The 10,000-nt window shown below is 32.4% G+C and overlaps 3 protein-coding genes across 3 annotated transcripts; all 3 read left to right on the forward strand.

Moving 5' to 3' along the window:
* Positions 1-1,645: 1,645 nt before the first annotated feature.
* Positions 1,646-2,617, forward strand: LOC122264745 (uncharacterized). Its single transcript, XM_086539605.1, has 2 exons — positions 1,646-2,147; positions 2,280-2,617. The coding sequence occupies exons 1-2, from the start codon at positions 1,857-1,859 to the stop codon at positions 2,538-2,540; spliced, it is 552 nt and encodes a 183-aa protein (XP_086395731.1). The 5' UTR covers positions 1,646-1,856; the 3' UTR covers positions 2,541-2,617.
* A 1,929-nt stretch (positions 2,618-4,546) lies between these two features.
* LOC147471235 (protein lethal(2)essential for life-like) lies at positions 4,547-5,734 on the forward strand. The gene is made up of 2 exons (XM_086539609.1): positions 4,547-5,105; positions 5,366-5,734. Exons 1-2 carry the CDS (start codon positions 4,818-4,820, stop codon positions 5,600-5,602), a joined length of 525 nt encoding a protein of 174 aa, XP_086395735.1. The 5' UTR covers positions 4,547-4,817; the 3' UTR covers positions 5,603-5,734.
* A 1,712-nt stretch (positions 5,735-7,446) lies between these two features.
* Positions 7,447-8,328, forward strand: LOC122264764 (heat shock protein Hsp-16.1/Hsp-16.11). Its single transcript, XM_086539606.1, has 2 exons — positions 7,447-7,851; positions 7,987-8,328. Exons 1-2 carry the CDS (start codon positions 7,561-7,563, stop codon positions 8,245-8,247), a joined length of 552 nt encoding a protein of 183 aa, XP_086395732.1. The 5' UTR covers positions 7,447-7,560; the 3' UTR covers positions 8,248-8,328.
* The last annotated feature ends 1,672 nt before the right edge of the window (positions 8,329-10,000 follow it).

The raw sequence follows: 10,000 nt of genomic DNA on the forward strand, positions 1-10,000 counted from the left end.
TTTGCGTTTACGTAGACCATTTTTGAGGCTACATATGGTAGAATTTTTAATGTGAAATGTGAACATACGGGAGCATACACTATATACACATCAGCATACTTATGTTCCTGCTATTTCAGTATGATATAGATTTCCAACAGCTGATTCGTTAACCGTTGGCAGTGAAAACGGAAAAATACACGATATTCAAACAGTGAAATTCTCCATAATTCAAGTGTGCTATTGCATAAGAATAATATCTTCCTGACACATTTATAGCACGTGTAAGTGTATATAGACTTGCAATAGTTATATATACATATATATACTTTTCATGTACATACATATTTGTGTGTGTATGATGTATGAATGTTTAGACAAATGTATGAATATATATATTGGTTATTACTTTGTTCTAATATTTAAGCTAATACTAACTTGCTGTAATTATTACTACATGATAAAGGGATGGATTACAATATTCACGGTTTAGTGATCGGTCTGATCATAACCGGATATCTATTAACTATTAACTTGCGTTAGGGATCACGTTTAACAGTGAAAAAGAAAATCTGAATTGATGGAAGTACTATCCAGTAATCATTGTTCGGTAAACTGTATAGGTTTAACTAAGGAAATGTTGATTTTTTCCCCTTTTTGAGGGAGATTCCTTTTTTTTTTATCATAATACAAATGTAAACACTGCGTTAGATTATGTAACCCTGTATTAGGGCTATGAAACTAATACTCCTTAGATGATCATTATATAATTTCTAAAGCTTTGCATGTGAAGTTGAAACGTCTATAGAAACTTTTCTTTGGCTTGAAGTTGCCCTTCTCTTTTTCCACTCGACCTTCCATTATCACCTGTTTGTCATCCTTTACTCTTACTTTGACGTCTCCACTCTTAAAGTCATGACCATCCAACACAACCTGCGTACAAAGTGAATTTGACTTTATTAATGAATTGCTTAAATGTATTTTTTTTTCTGTTCAGCCTGTAGGGAGCAAATAATACACAGAGATGTAAGTTAAAAGTGGTTATTTTGACAAAAAACGGATTTATGTACACTTTGGAAAAAAGGTATGTCAGTAGTGGGAAACAATGCTGGCTCCTGATATATTTACACACACACACACACACATGTACGCGGATGAATGTATGTGAACATATGTATATCTTATATGTTTGTATGTGTACAATTAAATACCTATCAATACTAAGTGGATGATCGCACAAATATGCACACACTCACAAAATATCACACACATACACATATCTACGAACAGAGTTTATTATGATAAATGTGGATTGTTATAAATAAGACTGAATAACTTCACGACGTAAGAGATATAATTAACGAGATAATCGAAACGCATGGATTACATCTCTTGCGTCGTAAAGTTATTCAGTCTCATTTATATATATATATATATATATATATATATATATATATATATATATATATATGTGTGTGTGTGTATATATATGTATATATATATGTGTGTGTGTGTGTGTGTGTGTGTGTGTGTGTGTGTGTGTGTGTGTGTGTGTGTGTGTGTGTGTGTGTGTGCATAGTCATATATATATTCATACACACACAATGTATATTTACGCATATATTTAAATGTACATTTATGTATGTCTGAGGGAGAGAGAAAAGAATCTGGAAACTTCAAGATTATCACTATAGTTGCCAAGGATGCTGTAGCCGTGTATCCAAAAGTAGGTGCAACATGGGCACACATCCAATTCACGCCACATAAAAGCCTCCGCAGTCTGCACCTGCCAGACACAACCGAAGCAATACTCTTTGGGAGAACAAAGCAAACCGAAGCTCTATCTGCAACATTTCCTCTAGCTACAACTTTGCAACATGACCAAGATGGAAAACGAAAATACTGTCTCTCATGAAGAGACACCTGAAGGAACCAAATGCAAAGAGGATTCACTTCTTCCGATCGCTGAGAAGGGACTCTTCTTCCATGATTCCTTCTTCGAGGATATTCGGAAACACTTTGAAACAGCTATCGACCAAATCCTTGACCTCTGGGGAGAAACCAAATCCATGAATGATCTCATGAGTAGCTTTACACGTGTACGAGAACGTAATTCGCAGGAGGAGAACCAAGTCGTGGCATTCAGTGAAGATGACCAGACCCATAAGGTAAGGGATCATGCTTATATAAATTATGTATTAATCATGTAACCAACTTATTTGCGATATGTGTTTATTGGATATAAAAAGACAGTGAAAATAAATCATTTAAAGGGAATTTCAAATCGATTTTGTATGCAGGTGGTTTTGGATGTCCACGACTTCAAGAGTGGAGACGTCAAAGTAAGAGTGGAGGATAAACAGGTGGTGGTGGAAGGTCGAATGGAAAAAGATGAGGACGACTTCAAGTCCATGAAAAGTTTCTATCGACGTTTCAACTTCCCAGGCGAAGTGAACTTAGAGGCCGTCACTTCCGCAATGTCTTCCGATGGCGTCTTGACCATCACGGCTCCTAAGATTTCACAGGACGCGAATGATACAACGAGGACTAAAGGACAGTGACACCAAGATAGAAGAATGCAATACAGAATATATTTTTGTAATACAATTACATATATGAAGTAAAGATACTGAATTTCCAATATTCGTTCTTTTTTTACCCAATATATTTCATATGGAAATTATGTTTATGTAAACAATATTATTTTAACAGCCCAAATATAATTTAATTTGTATCATGAATATTGAATCATAAACAAATGAAATAGTTCTTAACTAGTATTAATTACATATCTGGTAACAAATTTATGCAAATGAAGCATTATTACTATTACAAATTATTTTCAAGAATCATGTGTTTGAACCAACGTGAAGTTGACCCAATATAACTAACATTACAGCTAAGACAACTATATAACTATACTATATTTGAACATAATTCTAAAGGGAATAACTCTTCGAAACGTTTGAAAAATCAAGATGTTCATCACAGCTTTTGTCATTCATTCGATTGCGCCTCCCCCGAGGCAAGTCTATAGCTGAAGTTATAACGAATGTGTGTATGTATATATATATATATATATATATATATATATATATGTGTGTGTGTGTGTGTGTGTGTGTGTGTGTGTGTGTGTGTATAGGTATATGTATATGTATGTGTATGTATATGCGTTTGTGTTTATGTTTACGTATATGAAATAAGTAAATGTGTGTGTGTATAGGTATGTGTATATGTATGTGTATGTATATGCGTTTGTGTTTATGTTTACGTATATGAAATAAGTAAATGTGTGTGTATAGGTATGTGTATATGTATGTGTATGTATATGCGTTTGTGTTTATGTTTACGTATATGAAATAAGTAAATTAAGCATCTTAATTAACTTCCTGACAATGATCATCGAAAAATCTGAAACCTCAACGGGGAGGAAAAATGTTTAGTGAATAGATAGTAAGTGAAAGGTATTTATTCACTCTCCTTATCCACAGAGGAGCAAATCTATATTTTGTCCTTATGTACAATTTTGCAGAAAGAAAAGAAAAAAAAAAGCCCGTTCCTTATATTAGAAAAATGTTTACTTTATGTCAAGCGGGACAAAGCAGCGTGGAGTTGGTACCACGCCCATGATGCAAGAAGCTTCTGTTTATGTAACCGCGGTATGCTTCAGAGTTGGCATTAGTCAAGATTCGATCTCATCTGAAATTTCCGAAATGATTTCCTTATAAAATGCTTAGTATAAATAAATATAAATATGATTAATCTTTTGTTTCGATAATAGATACATATCATATTCATGATTATATGTTAATGATTTGCGATCTATTTCCTGATGATACAAATGATGCTGTAAACTTCTGCCTAATTGTGTGTATCCATTTTAAAAAGGCTTGTAAGTCTTACTTATTCGTCTTCAGTGGTCTCAGGTGGATGCTTTAGATACAAAATCCAATCTACGAAGTGACTGACAAGACCTTCCTATTATTTCTTGTTGCGTGTGTGCGTGCGCGTCGAATTTGATGTTTCTTAACATAATTTCAATTGAACTTGAACTTTTGAATATGTGTTCTAAGCACAGTCAGGTTTCCTCTTTTAATATGCATCATTATGTGACCTTAGGACTAAATGACAGTATAACCGATGAAAATCTCTCCCTCATCCATTTCTTATTTCTTAATCATAAAAAAAAGGCTCTCTCACTCTCTGTGTAATATGTACCAGTAAATTTTCGTCGCACACACACACATAGACACACCCACACACACAGACACACACACACACACAATATATATATATGTATATATATATATATATATATATATATATACTGTATATATATATGTATATATATATATATATATATATATATATATATATATATATATATATATATATATATATATACATATATATATGTTTAAATACATATACATATATATTCAAATCCATTCATATCTTAATATATATGAGTGTATTCACATGTGTGTGTGAGAGAGAGAATAAGCATTGTGCATAAAGAAAAACGTTTCGTAGTTTTACATGATATTCACTCTTTAAAATTACTTTCTAGGCTTTGTTGGTAGTACTATAAAAGTTGACATCGAGTACTGGAAGATTCAAGAGATTTCGCAGAAAGATGCTGCCAAGAAGGCCAGAACAGTATATCCAAATGTAGGAGGGAACAGGTGGGCATACACCCAACTCGCGCCACATAAAAGCCTCAGCAATCACCTCCTGCCAGACACAACGCAAACAGTGCTCGTTGGGAGAACAAAGCATCCAGCAATCTTTCTCTTCAAGAAATATACCTTGTTAAAGTGATAAATACTACGGCCAAGATGGAGAACAACAATTCTACCTCACTTACTGAACAGAAACCTGGAGAAGCAACCAAATGCAACGAGGATTCCCTCCTTCCGATCGTTGAGAAGGGACTCTTCTTCCATGATTCCTTCTTCGAGGATATTCGGAAACACTTTGAAACAGCTATCGACCAAATCATGGATACGTGGGGAGAAGCCAAATCCGTCAGTGATCTCATGAGTAGCTACAGACATGTAAAAGAACGTAATCTGCAGGAGGAGAAACAAGTCATGGCTTTCAATGAAGATGACCAGAACCATAAGGTTAGTAATCCTTTTCATCAATCATTAGGAGCACACAATCAATTCATTCACAAATGCATATACGTAGATGAAAGGAAAATAGAACGTAATTCTGAGGAAGAGAACCAAGTCATGGCTTTCAGTGACAAGAGTCATAAGTTTAATTCTCTCGTCTAGGGACCATAATGATCGCGAAGATACTTATTCATATATTTAACAGGTTGAACAAAAGGATAAACATTAGGTAATTCACTAAACAATTCAAATTTATTTTAATGCAGGTTGTGCTGGATGTTCATGACTTCAAGAGTGGAGACGTCAAAGTAAGAGTGGAGGATAAACATGTGGTGGTGGAAGGTAAAGTGGAAAAAGAAGATGGCGACTTCAAGTCCATGAAAAGCTTCTGTCGACGTTTCAACTTCCCAGGCAAAGTGAACTTGGAGGCCGTGACGTCAGCAATGTCTTCCGATGGCGTCTTGACTATCACTGCTCCCAAGATTTCAGAGGAAACAAAATGAATAAAGATCGCAGAAGGGTAGCCCATATGGAGAAAATACTTTTACGGTTTTAATAAGGATACCTTTATTGTAATAACAATGGATAGTTAGCTTTTATATTTTGCATGATGTAAAAATAGATTTAAAAAAGAATGTGTTGTCTTTTGATTGTCCTTTGTTTATAATTATCCTTTGATCTTCTATAGACTTTGCGTTTACGTAGACCATTTTTGAGGCTACGTATAGTAGAATTTTTAGTATGAAATGTGAACATGCGGGAGCACACACTGTATATACATCAGCATACTTTTGTTCCTGCTATTTCAACATAATATAGATTTCCAATAGCTAATTCGTTAAGCGTTGGTAGTAAAAACTGAAAAGCACACGATATTCAAACAGTGAAATTCTCCATAATTCAAGTGTGCTATTGCATAAGTATAATATCTTACTGGCACATTTATAGCACATGTAAGTGTATATAAACTTGCAATAGTTATATATACATATATATACTTTACATGTACATACATATATGATGTATAAATGCATAGACAAGTATATGGATATATATTGCTTATTACTTTGTTCTAATATTTAATACTAACTTGCTGTAATTATTACTACATGATAAAGGGATGGGTTACAATATTCACGTTTTAGTGACTGGTTTGATCATAACCGGATATCTATTAACTATTAACTTGCAGGGATCACTTTTAACAGTGAAAAATAAAATGTGAATTGATGGAAATACTATCCAGTAATTATTGTTCGGTAAACTGTATAGGTTTAACTAAAGAAATGTTGATTTTTTCCTCTTTTTGAGTGAGTTTCCGTTAGATTATGTAACCATGTATTAGGGCTATGAAACTAATACTCCTTAGATGATCATTATATAATTTCAAAAGCTTTGCTTGGAAAGTTGAAACATCTATAGAAACTTTTCTTTAGCTTGAAGTTGCCCTTCTCTTTTTCCACTCGACCTTCCATTATCACCTGTTTGTCATCCTTTACTCCCTCTTAAAATCATGATCATCCAACACAACCTGCGTAAAAAGTGAATTTAAATTAATTATTAAATTGCTTAAATGTATTATTTTCTGTTCAGCCTGTAGGGAGCAAATAATACACAGAGTTAAAAGTGGTTATTTTGACAGAAACGAATTTATGTACACTTTGGAAAATAGGTATATCAGTACTGGGAAACAATGCTGATATATTCACACACACACATGTACGCGGATGAATGTATGTGAACATATGTATATTTTATATGTTTGTATGTGTACAATTAAGAGGCGATACCTGTCAATACTAAGTGGATGATCGCACAAATACGCACACATTAAGAAAATATCACACATATACACATATATACGAACAGAGTTTATTATGATAAATGTGGACTGAATAACTTCACGACGTAAGAGATAATCGAAACGCATGGATTACATCTCTTGCGTCGTAAAGTTCAGTCTCATTTATATATATATATATATATATATATATATATATATATATATATATATATATATATATATATATATGTATGTATGTATGTATGCATGTATGTATGTATATATATATGTATATATATGTGTGTGTGTGCGTGTGTGTGTGTGTGTGTGTGCATAGTTATATATATATATATATATATATATATATATATATATATATATATATATATTCATACACACACACACATGCATATATACGCATATATTAAAATGTACATTAATGTATGTCTGAGGGAGAGAGAAAAGAATCTGGAAACTTCAAGATTATCACTATAGTTGCCAACCATGCTGTAGCTGTGTATCCAAAAGTAGGTGCAACATGGGCACACATCCAATTCACGCCACATAAAAGCCTCCGCAGTCTGCACCTGCCAGACACAACCGAAGCAATACTCTTTGGGAGAACAAAGCAAACCGAAGCTCTATCTGCAACATTTCCTCTAGCTACAACTTTGCAACATGACCAAGATGGAAAACGAAAATACTGTCTCTCACGAAGAGACACCTGAAGGAACCAAATGCAAAGAGGACTCACTTCTTCCGATCGCCGAGAAGGGACTTTTCTTCCATGATTCCTTCTTCCAAGATATTCACAAACACTTTGAAACTGCTATCGACCAAATCCTTGACCTCTGGGGAGAAACCAAATCCATGAATGATCTCATGAGTAGCTTTACACGTGTACGAGAACGTAATTCGCAGGAGGAGAACCAAGTCGTGGCATTCAGTGAAGATGACCAGACACATAAGGTAAGGGATCATGCTTATATAAATTATGTATTAATCATGTAACCAACTTATTTGCGATATGTGTTTATTGGATATAAAAAAAAGACAGTGAATATAATTCATTTAAAGGGTATTTCAAACCGATTTTGTATGCAGGTGGTTTTGGATGTCCACGACTTCAAGAGTGGAGACGTCAAAGTAAGAGTGGAGGATAAACAGGTGGTGGTGGAAGGTCGAGTGGAAAAAGATGAGGACGACTTCAAGTCTATGAAAAGTTTCTATCGATGTTTCAACTTCCCAGGCGAAGTGAACTTAGAGGCTGTGACTTCAGCAATGTCTTCCGATGGCGTCTTGACCATCACGGCTCCTAAGATTTCACAGGACGCGAATGATACAACGAGGACTAAAGGACAGTGACACCAAGATAGAAGAATGCAATACCGAATATATTTTTGTAATACAGTTACATATATGAAATAAAAAATACTGAATTTTCAATATTTGTTTTTTTTACCCAATATATTTCATATGGAAATTATGTCTATGTAAACAATATTATTTTAACAGCCCAAATATAATTTAATTTGTATCATGAACATTGGATTATAAACAAATTAAATAGTTCTTAACTAGTATTAATTACATATCTGGTAACAAATTTATGCAAATTAAGCATTATGACAAACTATTTTCAAGAATCATGTGTTTCAACCAACGTGAAGTTGACCCAATATACCTAGCATTACAGCTAAGATAACTTTATAAATATACTATATTTGAACATAATTCTGAAGGGAATGGTTCTTTGAAACGTTTGGAAAACCAAGATGTTCATCACAGTTTTTGTCAATCATTCGATTGCGCCTCCCCAAAGGCAAGTCTATAGCTGAGGTTATAACGAATGAATATATATATATATATATATATATATATATATATATATATATATATATATATATATATATATACATATATATATGTGTGTGTGTGTGTGTGTGAGTGTATGTGTGTATGGGTATCTGTATGTGTATTTGTATGTATTTATGTTTGTGTTTATGTATATATATATATATATATATATATATATATATATATATATATATATATATATATATATGTATGTATATATATATATATATATATATATATGTATGTATGTATATATACATATATATTATATATGTATATATATATATATTATATATATATTACATATATATAAATATATATATATGTATATATATATATATATATATATATATATATATATATATATATATATATATACAGTATATACATATATGTATATATATATAATATAAATAAATAAATATATATATATATATACATATATATATTATATATATAATATATATATATATATATATATATATATATATATATATATATGAGTGTGTGTGTGTGTGTATAAACAAATATATATACAAATGTATATACATACATACATATATATACATATAAATGTATATATATATGTGTGTGTGTGTGTGTGTGTGTGTATGTATGTATGTGTGTCCATACATGCATATATTTATGTGTGTCTACGTGTCTATTTCACTATATCCTTGTTTATGAAATAAGGCAATTAAGCATCTTAACTAACCTCCTGACACTAATCTTCGAAAAATCTGAAACCTAAAAGGGAGGAAAAATGTTTAGTGAATAGATAGTAAGCGAAAGGTATTTATTCACTCTCCTTTTCCACAGGTGAGCAAATCTATATTTTGTCCTTATGTACAATGTTGCAGAAAGAAAAGAAAAGAAAGAAACAAAAAAATACCCGTTCCTTATATTAGAGAAATGCTTATTTTCTGTCAAGCGGGACAAAGCAGCGCGGAGTTGGTACCTTGCCCATGATGTAAAATGCTTAGTAGAAATGGAAATATGATTAATCTTCTATTTCGATGATAGATACATATCATATTCATGATTATATGTTAATGATTTGCGATCTATTTTTTCGATCTATGCTGTAAACTTCTACCTAATTATGTGTATTCATTTTAGAAAGGATTGTAAGTCTTACTTGTTCGTCTTCAGTGGTCTCAGGTGAATGCTTTAAATACAAAATCCAATCTACGAAGTGACTGACAAGACCTTCCTACTATTTTTTGAACTTTTTGATATGTGTTTTATGGTTTCCTCTTTT

This window comes from Penaeus japonicus, unplaced genomic scaffold, assembly GCF_977035675.1.
Source record: "Penaeus japonicus unplaced genomic scaffold, GWHDUDI00000001_assembly GWHDUDI00000009, whole genome shotgun sequence".
NCBI classification, from domain to species: Eukaryota; Metazoa; Arthropoda; class Malacostraca; order Decapoda; family Penaeidae; genus Penaeus; species Penaeus japonicus.